The sequence below is a fragment of the Lasioglossum baleicum genome, chromosome 12, assembly GCF_051020765.1.
Source record: "Lasioglossum baleicum chromosome 12, iyLasBale1, whole genome shotgun sequence".
NCBI classification, from domain to species: domain Eukaryota; kingdom Metazoa; phylum Arthropoda; class Insecta; order Hymenoptera; family Halictidae; genus Lasioglossum; species Lasioglossum baleicum.
Genome location: NC_134940.1, coordinates 11835329 through 11858063, shown reverse-complemented (window position 1 = coordinate 11858063; position 22735 = coordinate 11835329). Strand labels below are relative to the sequence as shown.

The 22735-nt window shown below is 41.4% G+C and overlaps 2 protein-coding genes across 10 annotated transcripts in view; one reads left to right on the top strand and one right to left on the bottom strand.

The window, feature by feature from the left end:
- The window catches only part of Cerk (Ceramide kinase), a 42521-nt gene extending 35713 nt beyond the window's left edge, over positions 1–6808 (top strand). Inside the window, exon 9 of the mRNA XM_076435221.1 lies at positions 10–6808. Coding sequence (XP_076291336.1) covers positions 10–85 — 76 coding nt within the window. The 3' untranslated portion in view covers positions 86–6808. The remainder of the gene's footprint in view (positions 1–9) is intronic.
- Positions 5108–22735, bottom strand: part of Nfi (Nuclear factor I) — a 92549-nt gene continuing 74921 nt past the window's right edge. For 7 of the 9 annotated variants that reach the window (XM_076435206.1, XM_076435213.1, XM_076435207.1 and 4 more), the window contains 4 exons: positions 16944–17131; positions 15149–15514; positions 14639–14873; positions 5108–14543 (listed from right to left, as the gene is read on the bottom strand). In XM_076435206.1, the coding sequence (XP_076291321.1) occupies positions 14308–14543; positions 14639–14873; positions 15149–15514; positions 16944–17131 (1025 nt within the window). In that variant the 3' untranslated portion in view covers positions 5108–14307. The remainder of the gene's footprint in view (positions 14544–14638; positions 14874–15148; positions 15515–16943; positions 17132–22735) is intronic. The other 2 variants (XM_076435209.1, XM_076435210.1) reach the window with 2 other exon arrangements.

The window sequence follows — 22735 nt, the reverse complement described above, 5'->3', positions numbered from 1 at the left end:
TGTTCACAGGGTACACTGCCAACTAGTGAACGTGTTCACGAGACGAGTTCAAGAACCAGTTCACGAGCGGACCTGTTTCTGTTAATGACGGCGTCCTCGCAACAAAGGAGAAAAAGACCCGAGAAACGGCATTGCAATCGCATAGTTCCTCAGACTTGCCCTAATCGCGCGGCGAAAATCGAATCGCTCGCGAAATCAGCGTAATTCAGAGGCTCGATTCATACGCAAACGTGCGTCGAACCTCTAGGATTCCGCACTGGGCAATTTCTAGAAAGTCTCTAAACATCTAGTAACTTCTCAGACACAGCTTCTAGAATCGCCGAAAAATCGAGAACCAAAAATTCCGAGCCTGGAAATTCCAAAATGTGCGACAAGCAAGTCACGAGAACTAAAACTTTTGGAAAAGATAAAAATCGCCAAACGGAGATAGAAAATTTTCCAAAAAGGGGAAGGTCCCCATAATATCTATGTAGAGTTCGTAAATTTTCGAAATCCTTCAGCTAGCATCCATCATTAACAAATCACAGGCCTCGAATATTGCAAATCCGAGGGCTTCGGGATTCTTAGAATTACAAGAAATTTTCTATCCGAGAGTTTAGGGTGAAAGAGATTAAAAATTTTGAAATTCTAGGAGCTCGAGAGAGAGAGAGAGAGATCGAAAGCTTTTGTATGTGCACATTTCAATCCTAGACAGGAGCACAACGTTGCAGGGGAGCAGCTGTAAAAATGCTTTCGAGCGATATCGTTGCCTTTCGAGCCTTGACGTGGCTTCCTTCGGACATTGAACGAAGCTGCGCCTAGTCCTGTGTTCCTCCAGGACGAGAGACCCTCGTCGACGACTTTTTGGACACAGGATCTCGTTTAAATTTGCACGATGCTCGACCGATGTTCCCATTCTTTCGCTCAAATTCTTACACTCGGCCTTGGGACGAGTCTCACGGAACTAGGTGGTCTTTAAGAATTTATTACACGGAAACTAGACTAAACTGGTGATTCTTATTGTAACAGGCCCCCCTTGAGACAGGTCAGGAAACGTAATATTTCTTAAAATTCTTTGATTAGAAGAGTTTGAACTAGTTTGAAGTGTACAGAATTGTTTGTGGAATTGTCTATAATCACAAGAGTGCTAAGACCATTTTTCTTTTTTTATAATTTTAAGAGGAGTTGAGTATATCGCAAAGTTTAGGGACTCAGATCAGTCAATGCTCTGTGTAATGAAGATTATAGAGTATACCGCGCTGAAAAAATCTGTGCGTAATACTGAATCATGCATGAAAACACTGCAAGAAGTTTCTTGTTTCCACGTCAATCAGTTTAGCTGCAATAAATTCCTAAACATGGCCTGCTCGAGCGACTCGCTTCAAGGCCGTTCTTCAGCCGAAACCAATATGGCTGCTGCACGAACATTCCTCCGCGGATGTTTCTACTCGGTACAACTCTTTTAACACGTTCGTTGCATTAATTGTTTACTAACGTATTTTACAAAGCTCAAACATCGCCTCGAGCACGATAAAACCACAAACAATGTGAAACAGTATAACAACCGTGCGCAACGCAGCGGACGTGTTAACAAAAACTGAGTCAAGAAACCGTTCATGCTTTCTCGATCGTTGTCCAAAAACGAGAAACTATTTTTTTAAGAGCGACGGGTTCGACCTTGTAAAATAGACGAAAAGGTTTGAGCGCGTTTCAGATCGTTTTCAGCCGAAGATCGAGAGGGTGTGACGGTTTTGGCTCGCGTAAGTTTGTATGAAACGCGACCGAGGTTTTTCTGGTCGTGGTTTACGCGTTTTTTCGTACTTAACGTGAGTACTCACGTCGTGATTGCTGTAGATTCGGTGCACGGAGAGGTTACTCTCTCTAGTATGATAATTCGGAGGATATTAACGTAGACGTTAACCTAAGTTCCGTTCCGATAGAGCGTATAGTCTAACTAGCCATCCTCCTTCAGTCTGTCGATTCATTGTTGACTGTGAAACGCACGCGTATGAACTGGTTCGAGGTGTGCGAATCATTTGCGGGAGAAGAAGAAAAATTTTCAACGAATATGGAAGTGTCATGGTTTTTGATCGTTTGGACGTGTTTGATAGTATTTGACTGCTTCGAACAGCTTTAAGAAGCTTCAATCATACATTATTGAGTCTCTGGAGATCTTCAGAGACTGTTAGACGAGGTGAAACAAAATTTTAGAAGCTCCGAAAAATGCTTGACGAATTTTCAAAGATAAATTATTCCATTTCTTAAACTTTGTAGACACATTGATGTGGTTAAAGAAATTTTAAAGAGCATCCCACGACAATTCTTCGATAATGTTTAGAGATTTTAACCATTTATAAATGCTATTTTTCATATTCGACGAGGTTTGTTGTGGTTTCTGCCGATTCTAGAATGATCTAGGATAAGCTTCAACAATTTTCTAACGAGGTCCAGAAATTTTAACAATCTTCTAAAGCAATCTTCACGTTTGCCGATATTTGTAGAGCTTTCCAGTATCTCTAGAATTATCAAACAACGTATGAATACTTGAAACGAGCTTCGAAAGTTCTCCAGCATGTTCTACCAATTTTTATGAACCGCACCATCAATGTTTTGTAGAGCTTTAAAGAAATCCTAAAATCTTCAGACAAGCTCCAACAGGCATTGGCGCCGCTGTTTAAAATTCCACAAGCATTAGCACGCCTTTCTACAAAATACAGTTAACCCAGAAGTGGTTCAAACACTTCCAAACACGTTCAAACATGTCAGAATCACGGCCATCCGATCAGGAATCAAAAGTTCTCTCAAACCGTCTCCGTCATTAACAAAAATCAAACCGTCTCCGACGGTTTTACAACATCAATATATTCTTCAGCACGCCTAAGCGAGTGAACACCAGCGTGCGAAAAGATTATTTTCGCGAGTGAGAGCAGCTAGAGCTTAAACATAGACTCAGAGCAGAGTACTTCGGTCGGGGAACGAACAAGCAGCATTTACTTTTACCAGAAGTATTCCGACGTATTTATTTAGTTTAAAGTGTAGAGTTTCAACAGTTTCAAGCGATTTATCCGCTGAAAATTGCTGATTCAGGAGGGATTCGCAGTTTTATTTGTTTGTATTATTTGTCTTTTTTTACGTAGCAATTTATTATAGCAGGGCAAATAGATAATATTCAAGTTGAGTATTTCTGTGGACAGGTTTCCATTTCTAGTCCGTTCCACTCGCGTCTAGGGCTAGGTAGAACGACTTCCGTCCTTGGTTTCCGGTTAGCCACGGCTCCGACTATTCTCGTAGACCGGAAGTCCCTTCATCACCTCGTTGAGCTCAATCCTTACTAAAAAAAACCAGTCAATCGATTTTTAAGCACATCTTTCTTCGACATAATCGCGTCACATTCCTCCCGTTATTGAAACAATTAATTACATTCTAAAACAATTGTTAGATTTGTCACAGACCCGTTGGATTTCCTTTTCACAGTTTATACACGGTATTATTTCTGCAAGAATTTATACTTTTCATTAATTAAAACGCAAACGAATAGAATAGAATACTTGAATAATTTCGATTAAACGAATTATCTCATACTTGTTCGTGATCACACAAATATTAACACATGCGGGAATAATTTCTGGCTAACAAAACAATTTTAAAGAAAATTGATACGGATAAAATCTCGTTTCAGTTGTTTTAACGTTTCGAGGAAATTTCCCGCGAACATTCTCTACTTCCGGTTCCCGAAATCAGAAAGAATATTTTTACGATTGCTGCGAACAATTGGGCGAGCATTTCTGGAACTTCGTCCAATAGCATTTGTTACTTCGCGCCTTAGATTGCTCAATGATTCATTTTGATTTGTTACTTGCGGTCCTGCGGACTATACTTCCGGTTGGTGGGTACTTACCTCGGTCACGTGATTCGCCTGGTGTTTCTTTTTGGAAATTCGTCCTCCCCATTGGTTTCGTGGATGTGAAATTGAGAAAGAAGTACCCGTTTTCATTTATTTGTTGTATATAAAGATTGTTTGGAGAATTGTGAAATTGTTAGGAAATTCTAACTGTAAAATTTCCTATTTGAGTTAGCGATATCGAGAACGTTTAAAAATAAAACGAGGTATTGTTGATTTAACACCGACCCGATGTGATCTCCGAAATTGTAATTATTGTTATAATTTCGCTTTGTAAGTATGCGAGTACGGTTAAATAAAAAGGAAGACGGAGGACCACAGAGGATGAAGATTTAGCGAATAGGTAGAAATTATTTTGTAGGGTCGTGTGTCCGCAGGTTGTACAGATATACATAAACACACATGCGTATAAATATGTATATACATACATACATACATACTACATACATACATATATATATATATATATATACACATATATATATTTTATTTACGATATATTTATAGAGTGAAAGCGCAAAAAGCCGCCCGCGGTTCCGTCACTTCCGGTACGCGGCTATACACGCGCGTATTATTGTACTTGGAATTATTTTCGCAATGGTGCACCGAATGTCAACATGGCTGCGCATGATAATAAATTGTACTTCACTTTTTCAGCCGAGCGTTTTGAATTTTTAATTACCCCTCGTCTCGATGAGAGGTTAATAGTTATCCTCTGTTCCTTGGTCTTTTTCATCCTCTTTGAAACATTAGATGTCTAAATTAGAATTTAGGCCTGCAAATGATTACGGGGCTCGCAAGAAAAATCTAGTGTCCAAGTAAGTACTTGGGGCCTTAAAAACAAATTTAGAGCCCGGGAAAAATATTTAGATCTTCAGAAAACAAATTCGGAGATTTGGACGAAATTGGAATAAAAGAAAGATTTATGGGGAGAATTTCAAAATCATACAAAAATGTTTAAAATGGACGAATAAAATTTAGTACCTACGAGAAATATTTCAATCCAGAGGGAAAACCATTCAGGGCCCAAGATGTGCATTTGCGACTCACGAAACAATGTGGGGGCCTACGGAAGGAGTTCAGGGTCCAGAAAAATATTAGGGATCAGAACAAAAGTGTTATGGTCCATGGAAAACATATGGGACTTATGAGAAATGTTTAGGGGATGGTGCAGAAGTAGTGAAGAGGAGGGTAAGAACACAGTGTGTCAGAAAATACATCAGCCGGTTTTCGTTTTATATATTAAGAATTTTTAATAATCAATATTGTCGGATATATATATAATATATATATTATATATATAATATAATACATTATATTAATTGAGACAGTATGGACACAACGTATAATTGGCGCGGTAAGGTGACAAAGAAGCCTCTCCCTTGTCAGTGTCCCTTCGTCGGAGGGCTGCCAGCTCGAAAATCGCGAAATTTATCTTTTTTTTTTCTCTTTACTTTTTAAGGTCGTTACTTTACACCCCCGAATCTCTTTGTTTCTCTCCCCTTATTAGCGTTTATTATTTCTCCTCGTTTTGTGTTTAATTATGTTCATTTGGTTTTCGCTTTTTTGTTTCACTTTGTTTTGTTTGTTTGTTTTTTTTTTCTTTCTACAGCCCGAACCGTGGGCGGAGGTCTCTCCACGCTTATCACAAGAAGTTTCTCTTAAGCATTAAATGTCCCGAAGACGAACGAAAATTACAGATACAATCGAGTCTCCGTAGAAAGAAGAAATTTTCTCCTCCTTTTCCTCCTCCTCCTCCTTCTCCTTCTCCTCCTCCTCCTCTGTTGGAAGGACGCGTTTTACATTTAAATATACAAGGGTATATGTATAATATATACCTATATGTATATAGATATATTTTGTTTTTTAATATATATATCTATATATATTAAAAAAGAAAACAAACATCATACGAGAATATACTACGTAAGCTTCGTAACAATTTATCAAATTATCCGTTAACAATTTCCTACTCAATTTGTGCCTATACCGTTTTATCTGTTTCTAATTATACTCTTATCGTTAGAATTATTATTAGTTATTATTAAGTTAGGGGGGGTCGGGGGTGGTTTGTCCGGTACAATCGAGTATAGAAATTTGATTTAGTCGCCTGTGTCATCCGCCCCTGGCCCGGCTCTTTCTACGGAGACGCGACAAAAAGACTCGTCTCTCAAACATTTTTTTTTTCCGGTACCACTATCACCACCTTTGTCACAGCTCTTCCCTTCGATCACGCCTACCCCCAAGGCCAACCACCCTCGGTTAGTATTATCCGAAGTAATTTTCCTCTTTTTCCTGCCACCTCCCTCGCAGCGTATTATACTATTTAATCTAATCCCTGATATATAACATGAACCTCGTTCACAATCGTAAAAAAAAGGATCGTCAGACGATAACACATTCGGTTCCACCCCCTCGCCGTGTCCTCCAACCCTCGGTGCACCCTCCCACGTAACTGAGGGGTTGCAGAATTTTTTCCGAACCAGACAAACCTCGATTTTTTTCGTCCACACAAAAGAAGTTTTAGAATTTTCCAAAGAGAGTCTGGGAGTTGCAAATTTCTTTACCAGGGACATGAATTTCGCAAGGTGGACAGATGACTATAAAGTTGACCAAAAAGTTCTCAGAGTAGAATGTGAACAGCAGAATGTTCAAATAATTTTTGCAACCCTCGAAGAGATAGTTTGGTGATACTGAAAATTCCTCTCGGTCAAGAATGTACATTTTTGCCAACTCGAAAATGAAGTGACATACATTAGGGAGAAGTTCCTCGTTAGTTATAGGAAATTCAAATAGTTCATAAAATGTCTACAACCCCTGTAACGGGGGTAGGCAGCCCCGAGGCGTCTCCAACCCCGAGAAACAAAAGGAAAAAGAAACTCGCGTTCGTTTTTTTTTTCTCGCCTCGTCGCCTACTTTGTACAACCATACTACACAGTGTGCTATTTCGTTTGCTCAATAAATATTCGATAAATATATCATTGTATTTCGTTTATAATATATGTATATCATCGTATTGCCGTAGTTAATAGTAATTAATAATCGCACTATGTTATCATCGCCGTAGTTCGCTCTGGTTTTACAATTAAGTTATCAGTTAACCGTTTCTTTTTATCGTTAAACCTCGTTAATATTATTATTAATATTATTATTATTACCGTTATTGTTATCGTTATTCTCGTAGCTGAACTTGCGCCTCGCGTGCACCCTATCGAAATTCCTATCGAACCCATTCGACGTACCCCCATCCCTAAAAATCACGAACGAAAAAACGTTTCTAAAAAGAAATTCCTTACACCCTTTTGCATTTTTATTTGCTTCTGCTGTCACTCGTTTTCGCGGTTTCGTCGAATTAATGGGCTACGCGCGCGCGCTTCTCTGTGTGTGTGGGTGTACGTGTGTGTCTATGTTCACAGTGTAAATCTTCAGTCCCTGGCAAGCTTAATTTCTAGCAAATTTGTTAGTGTACCCCGCCCGCAACCCCTAAATCCTCGACTCGAAATTTCTCAGCTTCGATTTCGATTGAAACACCGAAAATTTTGCGACCATGCTTTCCCCTCGCTCTTCTACACGCTGTCACCCATTCGTGCAACGGGTGGTCCGGGATAACGAGTCATTCTCAACCCCCGGGAACCCGATCGAGACGCGCTTAATTAAGTTAATTAATTTTTTGTCGCTCTCCCCGCGTCCCCCTTAGTTTCGCTTCGTCCTTTGTCGTTCCTCGAATCTACTAGAGAAAAAGTCTATCTTACGTAGAAAAAGTCCTCGCGCGCGGTCGCCTGGCCTGCGCAACTTCCGGTCGGACCTGAGACCACCTATTTTCGAAAAACCACCCTCCAATTCCATTCAAAACGTTTTTTGAACTTTCGAAGATACTGGAGCCGACAGTCCTGATGTAAGTACCAAGATTGGGGGTTGCTTTTGCAGCGAGGGATGAAATCAAAACTTTAGGGATTCCAGGATAAATCTGACTGTTAAATAATATATTTTAGAGTAATTCTAGATACCACCCCCAAGTTGTCAAACCATTTTGGAAGCTTTTAAATTAAAAAGGGGCAGATGAAGGTATGTCGTGATGTAATCTAATACTGTTTCGCCCCCGAATTCCAGAACAGTTTTGAAATTCCTAAATGTAACCGCGATAGTAGGGGAGGATCAACGATTGCAATAAAATTAAAAGATTATTTCCAAACTAAAGGTCAGAATAAAGATGTCGAAAAAAATCCCAGGTCCTCTAGAACGAACTGGAGCATCGCCCAAGTACCCTAAAATAATTCAAAATGTTGAATAATCGTGAGAAATAATTATTTCGTGGTCATGTGTTTGAGGTCGACGCTCGAAATTGATCTCGGGCGCGTTCGGAAGCGCCAGGCCGTCGACGCGGACGATTTTTTAATGCACTTTCGGTTCAAGGCAGCTCGAGACGCTATACAAAATGTTCTGTTGACGCAAGTTCGACGATGCCGCCATAATAGGGCTCGATTTTTGAGCGGAAACCTGACGGGGTGGGTGATCCTTGCGGCTCTCGCGTCGCGGTCGACGGATAATATATAATCGTTCTCTCGTTGTTCACCTAATAAGCACCGTCCTGCACCTTCGTTAGGAAGACCTAAAGCTAGTTTACAATTTACAAGGCTAACCCTAATTGGCACTCTACCCCTAGCCGCACCGTTCGGCAGCGAGCGCGACCGAACAACGAACTATAAGTCAGCGAGAAAATGAGCGTTCGCGGTGGGCGTTCACTATATCCCGAACCACCCCTCCGGTGCGGTCTCCGAGAATAATTAGTTAGAATATCTCGCAGAGTAGCTCCCCCGTTAGGTCGTCGGTTGTTAATAAAATAAGAACACGAGGTCCCTAAACGGCGTCGAGAGGCAAGTATTTATTTAAAAATTCCTTACGCGTCTAAGTCTTCTGCACCCGGCGATTTCCAACCCCTTGCATTTTCACAGTACCCTCCATTTCAATCAAAATTATCAACCCTTGCCTTATGATACCTTTCGAAACTGTGTTACATATATTATATATTTTTTTTCGAGGGAGAAAGGAAAAATATTGCCGAGATTATTTCTGCTAAAAGTGAACTGTGGATTTTCACGCAGTCGCGAAATGCGATATTTAGCGAAATATAATATAGCATTACTGTATTTTTTTTATCACTGACGGTTTATCCCATTTTTATTTCTGTTATAAAAATGTGAATCTCAGTAAACATCCACAGTCTACTCGTAGCAGATTCAGTAAAATTGAATATTTGTCTGTTCGATTGTAAATCTTTATCGTGACTGTCCGAATCTTTATCATCAGTGTGTAAATCTTAATCACAGTTTTCATTTATGTTATAAAGCAAGGGAGGAAAATAATCCTGAAGAAATCAGCCCCTATTCTATCCAAGATTACAATTACCGTGGAGCCTGCAGGGGTGAAAACCACCCTATCTGTTTCCCGGATCTATAGATTCGGGATCTAAGTTCTTTCGCGTGCCTCCCTGCCTCTGTGCGTAGTAATAATTACTATAGAATCGTTCAGGCTGAGACACAGTGTTTTTTTACCGCGTTGCAAACAGTGACTCCAAAGTGAAACTGCTGAGAATTTGATTTAGTCTTCTCTACAATTAATGCACTACTTACTGGAGAACCTGTCGCGGCACTTGCACGTGGATCAAAAAGATCTGTATTTCATTTTCTAAGTAGAACAATCGTAAATTTGGTCGGCCAAGTGAGATAGGTACTGGTCAGACAATCAGAGGTGTGTCCGGATAAAAATAATTTCTCAACGAAATGCAATAACGAAAGAATTTCACCAACATTCACTACAGTTTGTAATACTACTGTGCGTGAATACCATTACTTTTTTAACAATAAATATTTCTGTGTAAAGCAGTCTATAAAATCGTATAAACTCGTTCAGAGGCCTCGTTGCCTAATTTTATAAAAGTTCATCGTTTACCACGTTTCACTGAGCATCGCTTTTGACAAACGAAATTTTCTGGAGAAATGGGAAAAACGAAACTGCGCGAGAGAAAAATGTGTATCAGCCTGATCACTCGTTACCCTATCGTCTCTTTTGGATATTTACAAATTAACAATCGATCTCTCCCGTAGTAACCGTACTCGTAAAGCGATTAGTAGTTAATTAGTAGTAGTAGAGTAGTAGTCAGCGATAGTAGCGTTCCTCCTTGTCCCCCCAGTAACTGGTGTATGTACGTTAATAGTGAAGTAGGCGGTGTAATAATAATAGCTGTCTGCGGTAGTGTCCCTTTCGCCTTTACAATTAATTAGTTAAGAGCAGCGGTAATAAGTAGTAGTGAGTTAAAGTTTTTTTTTCGTTTATAATAGCGCTGGTAGTAGTTAGTAGTAGTTTAGTAGTAGTAGTAATAGTTGTAGTAGTAGTAGTAGTAGTGGTAGTAGTAGTAGTGGTAGTAGTAGTAGTAGTTGTAGTAGTAGTAGTAGTTGTAGTAGTAGTAATAGTTGTAGTAGTAGTAATAATAGCAGTAATAGTAGTAGTAATAGTTGTAGTAGTAGTAGTAGTTGTAGTAGTAATAGTAGTAGTTGTAGTAGTAGTAGTAGTAGTAATAGTAATAGTAGTAATAGTAGTAGTTATAGTAGAAGTAGTAGTAGTATTAGTAGTAGTAGTGGTGGTGGTAGAGCGGTGGTGGTGGTGATGGTAAAGTGGTTTCATCATTTCCTTTCACTTATCCTCTTTAATGGCGGCGCTGATGATGATGGCGGTGGTGGTGGTAATCGTGGTAATAGTTTAATAATAGTAGTAGTCTCCTCGTAGTATTAACAATAGTTGCAGCGGTATTATCGTCGCCTTCGTATAGCGTTAATAGCGTTACAAGCAATTCTTTTTTTTTCTCTTTAATAGGAATAATAGCGTCGTATCGCCGCGCGTCAACCCTTATTGACAATCGTTACTGCTATTACGGATATTGCTACACTCGATCTCTTTGTACTATCACTACGAACCGGTTGACAGGGTGCCACCCTTCTCCCCCATTATTCTTTACTCCTCTTTCAATAATTAATCTTACAGATTCCAATGTTCAGTCATTCAATAAAACTAACAACATCTGAACACACTTCGCGAAGTTCAGACCGATCCAAGATGGCCGGCTGTCTGGCCACCTGAGAAATTCATATGCATAGAACATCGCTTCTGGCTGGATCGAAGCATTAAAAATTAGTGGAAAGCGATTTTTAGGAGTGATCTCATCATTCCGACAGCTTGTTCCTATCGATGTCGAAATATATACGATGAAATTCGAGGTTTAATGATGTTGCATTGATCCAAGATGGCTGCCTACTTGGAGTTCTTCCTTCTAGAACATCCTCCACATGTTTTATTCGACTATTCCTTATTTCTGAGGAATTTAAAAATAATTACTCCAAAATAGTACAATATTCGAGTGTACACAACGAAGTTACCACTTTGGATGTTCCAATCGACCTACTCAACCACAGAACCAGCAGAAACAATGTATAAACACGAAAGAATATTAGTGATCACCAAGCACAGTGTCCGCAAAGCAGAGAAAAGCATTGTCGCGTAGAAGCATGAAAAAAGGGGGGAACCATGATCTGTTCTCGATCGACCGGCATCTTGTTCCACGGAGAAGCCACGGGGGAAAGAAACGATCGCAATTTTCAGAATCTCGCTGCAATCTCGCGGCGATCAGGCTTGACTAATTAGTCTCGATAATGGGCAAGAGGCCGGCGCACCCTTTCAACCTCACTCGAAGAGAGAAAAACAGGGAAGTGACTTTACAAACCCAAGAAGAACCGCCTCGAAAACTATCTGGTCGTCTAGCGAGTATATTAAGCGCATTTTTAATTAGGGTGTCCCTCGAGTGCCATGCGCAGGGTGCGCGGGAATCGCACGCCTACCGGAAAATCAAAATGGATACGTACAAACCGAGGGGATTTCGTCGAAATCGAACTTTAGAGCGAGTCTTACCAGTAAGATAAACGGTTCTTATAAACATTATCAGAGGATTCCCGCGCACCCTGTAGACACTCGAAGAGTTACAAACTGGACAGGACGCCCCTCGTGCTCGCTCGCGACCCTTCCGCTGCCAGTTTCTCACTGCCTCGTAATTTCGAAAAATATGAAATCGACGACTTGAATCGTTCAAGGACATTTTTCTCTGGTTGATTAGGGCAGCGGAAGCGTCCGTGTTCCTCCCGACAATCGACGGAAAGCACTTTGGACAGTAGTTAGGACCTTCGTTGTCGACGAGTACGATGTATGCGTGTGACCCCCACGTTACACTAAACTCCCTAAAATAGTTAATAGAACTATAGATTAATCTCTCACTATCTCGTAAATCCGCGTCCCTCGCGCGTCTCGCACTATTTCCTCGGCGTGTCCTCGTCGTCCTCTCGTTTCCTCTCGACCGTTCCAATCGACCGAGAAAAACGCGTTCAACTAGTCTCGACCGCTTAATTTAATAACTGTGTTAATCGACCTTAAACATTAGTCACTTTGTTTCTAACTAGCAGCCTCTGGTGTCTAGTCCGCACTAGTGGTTTTTCCTCGTCGTCTTCCTCTTCGTCCGATGGCCGGCACTAGCCTGATCGTTTAGGCGACTCAACAACGAATTCTCTCCTTTGATCGGATCATCGTTCGTGATCTCGTTGCTCGTGGACCGGTTAGACTCGTCGATCGGTGCTCCTCTTCCGTGTTTGCTTTCTGTTTGTTCTTTCTTCTCTCTCTTTTCTTCTTTTTTTTTTTTGTTGTGTTTTGTTGCTTCGTTTATTTTATTTGTAAAAATGTTCGATCGTCGAGATTGAAGCTCCGTTTGCGTCTCGACGCCTACGCCTCCCGTCGTTGTCGCGTCTAAACAAGCGTGTGTGTTCCTTCATAAATATTATAAAAAATTATAATTTCATTATAATATTTATAAGCTACTCGAGATTGGCACTAGAAATCCCCTCGCCCCTCGTTCCTCGTTCCGGTTTCACGGCTCTTCTCCACCGAACACTCCTCCTTCCGCGATACTAGTCTAGGGTCCTCTAAAATTTTACAAAATACGACACCCGGCGCGCGACGAACTGTGTGGGGCCGCGTCTATGTACAAAAACGCTTCTATTTTTTTTTCTTCTTCTTCCGGTTTCCTCTGTTGTCCGATGACGAACAGGAAGCTCTCGTGTCGGGACAACGTTGAACAAACGATCGTTGCTTCGTCGTCCTCGTCTTCGACTTCGTTCGTTCATCTTCTATTCTGCTTTGTTTTTTTTTCGGCAATTGTTCGTTTCTCGCTTGGTCGACGGGACCGATCGGCGACGTATGTGTATGTGTTTAGATAGGAGACGTAACGATGTGTCCTTTCCAGGACGCTTGAGAGAGAAAGAGAGAGAGACAGAGTTACGCGAATAGAACGCCGAGGGAGGAGGATCGCGCTTCCGGTCGCGGAGCCCTTCGCACTATGACGCTTCGAGGAGCGGAGTAATAATTGACCGAATAAGAATGAGGGACCCTCCGAGGCTGGTCGGAGATTCGAACTAGCTGGGACTATCTCTCTGTCGCGAGGATAAATTTAAATTGATTTAGATCTACAAGTATCTTAACACTTTGACTGCCCACGTTTCTCAAAAGTGGGAGACTTGAATATTAGATTTTAAACTAATATATTCAGTATACCGAATTCGGTTCGGATCTGTGAAATGCAAAAAACCTTCGAAAAGTACTTGAATTAATCAAACGAACAGCTGCTGCATTGGAAACAGTACAAAAAATTAACGTGTCTGTAAGAAGTGGCCATAACACATGGTTTAAAAGAATTGATAAACAAAGCAGATTAACAAGAATCATCCGCTGTCCGAGAGTTCACAACTACGAAACTGACTAATTTGGACAGGCCACAATCTTCAAGTCCTCAATCGTCCAAAACTGACCGAACCGAAAACGACCGAAAAGTCGATCGAATCGCATCATTTCCAAAGTGTGCGCCAGGATGGCGAGGTTAACAATAAATTCTCTGAATAGATAAAGGGAGGATATCGAGGAGGGATTCGAGGCAAGGGCGTAGGCTCCACCCGGTTCGAATTCCTCGGAGGGTCTCGCCATTGGCGGCATAGGCGCCGAGTTGTAGGCCGCGATCTTTTCGCGTGGCGATCGTTTTTGGTTCACGGTATGGTCGCCCGGGAAGCAGCCCAGGCTTCCGGTTCCCAGTGACCGGAAGTCCCTCGGCCCCTCAGCGGCGTCTGCTTAAACTACGATCAGACTCTCAGGCACTCGATTCTCCGCGGGCTTTGGTCGCGAAGGTGAACACGACACGAGGAATCCTGGCGATTCCCGTCCGGCGGTGGCGGCTGTGGCTGCAATTGCGGATGCGGCTCGGGGTTGTTTTCGTATGGGGCTGCGAGTAACGACCCCGTGGAACATGCGAGCTTCTCGAGACTTTCCGGTCTGAGCCTCCAGTGTCACGGGGGAGACTTCGGTCGGCCGCTTTTGTCTTGTATCACTTGTTGCTGTTGCTGGTTCGCCTGCTGTTGCTGTTGTTGCTGCTGTTGTGACTGTTGCTGCGACTGTTGAGCCTGCTGCTGGGACTGGTGGTGGTGCGACGTTGGGTCCCCGCCCACGCCCAGCTCCGTTCCCATCATGCTACCTCCGCTCTTGTCCACCACGCTGCTCGTGTGCACAGGGTGGAAGTATCGTTCTGCAAGCAGAACCGACGATTGTAGAAATTTTCTCTTTAGTTCATGTCGGTTGAGAATGTGGAGAATATGTTATTGTGGTGAACTAGTTACTGACCTTCGTCCATAGCGGAAGGCGGTTCGCTGGCGGTTCCAGTGATGATCGGAGCGATCATGTTATAGTCATCCTCCAGGTTGATGAACGGCGCAGTGTTCCAACGTGGTGGCACGTTCGAGACCGATCTCTGGGTCGCCACTGGCCTCGTCACCGACACAGGGGATGAGAACAGGGAGAGGTTCGTCGGGGAGATCACCCCCGACATGGAACCGATCGTTGGGTAGGTGAATATTTGCTGAAATTCCCAGAAAAATAATCTTATCAAACACCTGCGACCACGTCCCTTAACTAATTAATCTCTCTCGGTGACCCAACTTCGTGCGTAACTAGACTGCGAATTTCTATGGAAAATAAAAATTGTCCAAGTCAATTGATCACACTGTCCAACAAATTAAAAAATATAAACTGATACAAGAGTATCCTTAGATTCTTCTAATGTCTTTTCCCCAGTCTAGCATCCGAGTCTAGTATCTCAAATGCGGTGCTATTATGAACTGTGAGATCGCTTACCTGTCCAGGTTGTGAGTGGAAGTGAGCAAAGGTGTACTCCCGGCTGGTGTGGGGCGCGGTGACGAGGATCCTCGCAGGACTCTTCCTGCCGGCAGGATCGACGGAGCTCTGGCAGCCGGATCCGACGAGGCCCACCGCGGCTGCGGCCGCCATTTGCTGTTCCTGACTCGAGGCCAGCTCCGACGGGTCCGTCGGCGATGTCGACGATGTCGGCGGTGAGTTCGAACTCGCCGCCGTCAGCTCGCCCGTCGACCTGATGATCGCAACCGGCCTCGCCATCGGGGCCGGTGGTGGTGGCGGCAACATCGAGCTCGGATAATACTGTGAGAACTTTTGCATACCAGTGCGGGGTCCGGCTAGCTGCGCCTGGAAATACCACACACCCACCGATCAACGTCGTCGACCCACGCGTGATCCACTCACCCCGTTTTAGCGAGCATTCTCTCCTTTATATTATATGAGCCAGAGCAATTTTAATGTTTCTTTTCAGATCGGATCGTCTGGCACCCCTTGTTTGGCGATGAGATAGGGAAACATTCGTTCAGGACATAGGAAGATTTTTTAGGGGATGATTTTTTCACAGTGTTATGGATACACTGCGGATATGTATGCAAAATAGAAATTGCCTGCATCGATTTCAAGAACTGAGAAATCAAATTGTATGTTATTTCGTCGCTTAATGATTTTAATAGAGGCGAAATCATATATTGACATTTTCAATTTTTAAAATTTTCCAACAATTTTGAATTTCATCTACTCAATTCTGCTCTAAATGCATAAAGATCCGCAATCTATGTACTTATGGGTTTTAATTTGTGGATTGTAAGTGACGATTCGCTGGGAGCTCTCATCTAGACTTTGATTTCTCTGTCTGCATTTGTGTTTTAAGGCTGACTGTGAAGGTTTAATGATTTTCCACAAACAAGGGGTTCACAGTCTACTTTTCGAATATCGTTGCACATTAATAGAATAACTTGAGTCTCGATAATATTACAAGCCAATTATTTTCACTTTTGGTTAGCAATTAAATATCATAAATAAACAATTAGGTTTTTGAAATCCAGGGCGATTGGAACACGGATGACGATGCAGGTCGCAGAAAACCGCCCCGTTCTTCTCGTTTCGATTATGCAAACATCGATCAGCTTCTATCCTCAGAAGGATTCTCGATTTACATACATAATCTCAAATATTTTCTCGATAAAATAAACAGAATACACTCGCTGTGATAATTGAAAAAATCTCTGATAGGTACAACTTGTCAAATCTAGCTGTGCGGCTGAATGTCCCCCGCAAGGGGAAATCTCCCCGCTGCGCAATGGGTAGGTAGGCGGAACCTCGCAATGATGGTGAACTGATCGTCACCTTTCAAACGATGCACGTGGCGACACAGTTCAGTTAAAAAGTAAAGTGACACAAGTGTATTCACACAAACATATAAACAGTTGTTTTGTATGTTTACTGCTGTAAGAAATAATGGCCAGTACACACTTTTGACGAGGTGTGTACCTTACCGTCCATATGTTGCATTCTTCTCTCGTCAAGTGCGGTCTTTGTTTTTGTCTGCGCATTCCTAAGTTTTGGTCAACCGCACAGCTAGATTTGACAAGCTGTACCTCAAAAATACACCCGAAAAAAATAGAAAAAGACTGCAGCGAGTGCACTTCCACTAGTAAATTAATGAGGATAGAAAATTGTGGTAAAGAGAATTGTGAAAAAATGGTTCGAGAAGCGGAGGAACGTTTGTTTGTACGAGAACGGAGAACAGAGCGGGTTTAAAGGATCCGGAAGCTACCTGGGGCAGCTGCTGCGTATTCTCGGCCTCCTGGCAGACGAACGTGACGAAGTCCGAGAGGGTGTCGTGACCGTTCTCGGGGTACTTGACCACCCCTGCGGAGGCAGGATGCTCTGGCTGATAGTAGGCGAGCCCGGACATACTCTGACCGGAACCACCGGCCAGTCCTTCGTGCGGCGAGTGCAATCCTGAAACACAATTCGCCACTGTCATCCTACGAACGCCTAGGCTAGGGCCACGGTGAACCACCCCCTGACACCTCGAACAATCCTCTGTTCTTCCCCTTCACTCCTTCATTTTATAAAGGCTACAAATGAACCTCTCATCATCAACGATTTTCAATCAAAATATACAGAGAACACGAGAATTTCATTAACCCTGCTGTGTTGTCATGATTAGCATTTATATAAAAGTTAAAATATTATACAATCTAGTTAAAAAGTGTAATCAAACTGCTGAATTATTTGCGGCTCAGTAAAATTACTGGGACGAGAAATAAATATCTGGGTAGCTTCTGTGGCTCGAAATGAATGTTTTACGAAAATTACAACAGCCTTGAGCAGTGAATTTATCCGATAACCTTTAACAAAATCATCTTCACTGTCCTAATAATGTAATAATCTCTGGTAGAATGAAAAATTTAACATAACAATTCGAGAAAACATGTCGCGTTATGTGCATGGATGAAAGAAACTCCTAGAGTCGACCATTACAGTTTCTCAGACGCCATTTTGAACGTGTAGTGAAACTTGAGGACAGCAGCAGGGTTAAAAGGGTTGGTTCGCGAGCATAGGCTACGATTAATTGCATGTTAGACGACGACGAGGACGTTAACGGTTCACGCCAAGAAACGTTAATAAAGCCGGGTAGTTATTAAAGTTCGAGTTTCGTGGAAGTGGGAGCAAACAGAGGTAACGATTGCCGCTGTAAGTCTGTTAGAGGGTGGTTTTAGTGGTGTATCAAGGGGGGGGGGGTTAGGGGGAGGCGACCAACTATATCGTGTTAAATATATATATATAGATATATACATATATATACAGATATTCGTATATATACATATATATGTATATAGAAGGCACTCCAAGCGTGAGGCTGGCTGGCTGAAATGTACATGTACCTATATACGCGTGAACGCGCGCGCGCGCGCGCTCTCGAGTACGTCCGAGGAGATCCTTCGATGCTTATAGCGAATCACTGAATATCACGGTACGACATTACGGCTCGATAGAGTGTCCAGAAACGTTGTATAATGTTGCACGAATTTTTCCTACATATATACACAATTTTTATCCGCATAGTTCTCTTTATTATTGTTGTTGAGGGTGCGCGGGAGCGCGCGCGTGCACGTTGTATCGCGCGGACATGTGGATATATACATGTATGTATATATACATATTGGTATTTATGTATATATATGATATATAGAATATATATATAGAGAGATATATATAGATATATATAGTGCAACAACAAACATCAAACAGCAAGATAACAACGATTAAACAACACATCAAAAAACATCAAGGTAACAACAACATCAACATCAATAATACAATGATATACATATATACGTGGTGTGTATATATATATATGTATGCATGTATGTATGTATATATATATATGTATATGGTAGAAACAACAACACCAACATCGCAACAACAATAGTTAGTAGGTAGTATCGTACGGAGTAGAGATAGACAGAGAGAGATAGAGTGACAGACAGTTTAGTTGTGTGTGAGAGCAGTAAAACATATCTCATATACAAGGTAACGGAAGTGATCAATCGAATGTGAATCAAATTTGTTTGGTCAATATATATATATATATATTTTTGTATATAGTATAGTAAGTTAATTCCATCCAGCATACGACATACCCAGAGCATTGGCCGTGTGACAGTGAGTGAGATAGAGATAATTATGGTGTGCACGGTATCAGACCAACAGAGCACGGCCTCGATCCGATCGATGGATCACGGACCAACCTGGACGCCTCATATCGGTTGCTAAACAGGTCTCGACATTTCTGGATTTATACTAAAATTTTCAACGCTTCAAACATCGTAAAAATCTGAAAGCTAGCTCTAACAGGGTCTTGGAAATTTAAATTTCCTCCCCTGTTCTACTAGAGAGTGGATTGAGCTTTATTTTGTCATAGAAATTCGAGATTCTTAAATTTTAGTATATCTGAGGTTACTGGGATGTAGGAACTTCCCATCTAGAGAAATTCGAGTTTCTAGGGAGAATCTGTACTTTCTGAACCAGGGTTGGGCAAAATTTGTATTTGTATTTAAATATTTGTATTTAATTAATTATCAATTAAATTAAATACAATTAAAGATTAAATAGAAATACAAATTTTGCCCAATTCTGTCCCGAACTAGAACAGAGAATTTTCAAAAATTCGACTTAGTGTCTCTAGATGTTCCTGTGTCCTTAAATTCCCTAATTCTGATGCCGGCTAAAATTCCCCAAAGCGTCAAATCAAATCCAGATATCCCTATACCCGAAAAACCCTAGACCAGAATAAAAACCCGCGCTTCTCCAAGCCCCGATCGGTCGGAAGTGTTTTAAATTCAGCTTATATAATCCAGAATTCTCGAGATTTTGTGAATAACCCTAGCGAATTCCGCGGTTAAATTCGAAATTTCGAATTGCTCGGCGCGGTCAGTGATGCATCATTGTGGTGTCTCGTCAGACTGGAGGCCGCGCCCTTAAAAAATAGTAATACGTGAACAGGTGTACAAGGGTGTAACAGGGTGGTTGGGCAGAAAGACAGACAGACAGACGGACAGACGGACAGACAGACAGACAGACAGACGTACACACAGACGAACAGAGAAACAGACAGACAGACAGACAGCGACAGCTAGCTTACCAGGTAGACCGGTACTACGCAGTTAGCAAGAAATGCCGTCCGTCTGTCTGTCTGTCCGTTTTCCAAGCCCCGAACCTTGCTCCCATCTGTTCGGGGGTGTGATTCTCGACAAAATTCCGTTCGTTCGAATCGCTTCTCGACTAATTATAGGGGCGGGGGTATATTATACACCGTATATAAATTTTCATTAATCCGTTCGGATTCTCCTCCCACTCTTTCGGATTTTTCTCTTTGCTTTTCGTTTTTTCTTTTTTTTTTTTTTGGTTTTGGTTCCTTTCTCTGGCTCTTGAACGGACAGGTCAGTCAGACGGACAGGCAAACGGGGGCGTTAGATAAATATATATTCATATATATATATATATGGATGTACACATAGAAATAATTACTATACATACACAGGAATATCGCAGTTTACACTTATTTCCATACAGAGGCATACAAAAATACGAGTCTCGGTTAGATATATCGATGCTTCTGCCGGTTTCGTTGGAGGTTGGTGATTATCGAGTTTCGTTCACACGACTGTTAATGACTGTGCGGCCCTTGTCGCGAGATCATCAGCTGGAAAAACAGTGCAAACGGGTGCACAGATTTTTCCAGCTGCCGCGAGGGCTCCTTCGGTTTAGTTTTAATCAATTGGATCACGAGCCCTGTCGCTTGTCGTTCGAGTGCGATTTTATCTGGAATGTTGATCATTATTGGACACATGATTTATATCATTTTTAAGTTCTGTTCTTCCTCCTCCATCTTGAATTTTTTCATCGCTTTGAAGGACATTGGCTCCAGGCATTCGAACAGTATTAAATTGAGAGAAACTTCCGAAAAATCATTGTGATATTCTTGGAACAGAGGTACCAGTGGTTCTTACACCACTGAAATAAAAGAACATTTAGTTTCTTCGATTTGACACTGTACGATTTACCCATGTACAAAAGAGCCATTTAATTAGGTAAAAATATTCAGGATGTGATTGCACAACGAAAGAAAATTGAAAATAATATAGAACATGTACACAACGACCATTCATTTGGAACTCTTCAAAATTTAGGAATAATTCCAGACGTTCATTTTCAAGATAAAATTGCACAAAAATCATGAGAACTACAGTCCTCGTGCACCAATCTAAATACGATGTCAGGTATCGAAAGTAGAATAGTTCTGTATGTAGTCAGACCCAACTCAATTAAGTCTGCCAAGGGTAGCACCTACTGTCAAAAGTTTACTGTTGAAACATTGCAGCGAATAGGTCAAAATCCTAGGAAAAAATTGGGCAGCGGGGGATTTTGGAATTTGAAAGTGTCTCGAGGAGGAATCATGAGAAAATGATGTCTGTATCAAGTAGATCCGCTGAGTTGCTGATCAGACGCACGCGATTCCCGCGCGTCTGTTTCTGGCAGTCTGTATCTACTGTGGTTTGTCGTTCTAAAATTCGCTTGTCAACCGGGTTCCCTTTGTCTCTCAGACAATCAGTAAGCCTTCGATAAACAAAATCACGATTCTAGAAACAAACGTCTCCTCTAAATCGTTCTCGGCTATACGTATCATATGCCTGAAAGCGCAAGCTTCATCGATCCTCGGAAAAGAAAGGGGTGCAACCAAAAAGACTATCTTGATCTGGTAAAGTGACGGGGAACGGGACACTGTCATCCGACGATTCAATTTCTTTCGATCAAATTCCAATTTCCAGCAAAAGTTGGAAAGAATAGAAAATAAATTGGTTGAAGTACTTGTACGGATCTTGTTTTACAAAATAGTGAATTAAGTTTTATGAAACCTAAACGAATTTCTGTAACCTTTATAACACTAATATTCTTGCAAAAGAGTAGACAGCTTGTGCCATTAATAATTGCATGCAATGTTTTAATCATCTTCTTCAACCCCCAAAGAAAATTGTTTTAACCCTTCGCTGCATAGTGTATCATATCTGATACAGTTAACGAATATCGTATATAGTAAACTAAGAATGTGTTTTCTTACTATAATGTGTTTTATTATTTTTTCTGAAAATGTTGTTTTAATTTTTTTAAATATTCTCCTTAAATAAAACACAAAAACTCTTTTCTTTCACTTTTTTCATCGCAATAAAAAAAATCATGCAGCGAAGGGTTGAACAATAACATTGCCCTGTTCTTTCATGCGTTTAAAAAGATTTCCTGGGTCAATTTAATTATTTAGCTAGCTGTTAAAAGAAATCTTAAAAGACTCCTTAAAAGAAGTCCAGCCTTAAAGAAATTGAATCATCCAGGGACAAAATATTTGATCGTCGAACTCCAGTAATATTGCAATAAAAATGTGGGGATTAAAATTCGAGATTTGCGAGACAGTGAGAGCTCGACAGTACTATGAAATGAAAATGTGTGGGCGGCTAATGGGAATAAACGGGGGTGTAAAAAACGGAAGTAGAAAAATATGTCGGCACGCCTACCAACGACAGCATTGCGCGTACAAAATCGTGCACACAGCTGCAGGCGGCTATACAGACTGTGCAACAATTATTATAAACACAGACACGTACATCTCTATTCAATCGTCCTAATTACCACGTACGGTCGTCAACCGTCAAATATACGTGTGCATGTCTATTTATAACAATTGTCACGCGAATACGTAACGGGCATACATATACCGACACGTATATGTACTTGTACACTGTGCTGCCCAGAAATTTGGGATCGCTTTTTCGGAGAAAACGAACCATTGTACGTTCCGTTCGAAAAATGGAGAAATTTTGAAAACATCTCATGGTTTACAGCTTGTTTTACAAACAATAAAATAATCATTCCTTCGCATGGAAAAATATTCTTATTCACACACAGGACAGTCAGTTATGTTTTTAATGAGGCGTTCCAACTACTTTTCACAGACTGTGAATAATCTCGTGCAAGGAAGTTTAATAGAATTATTTTAATGAAATG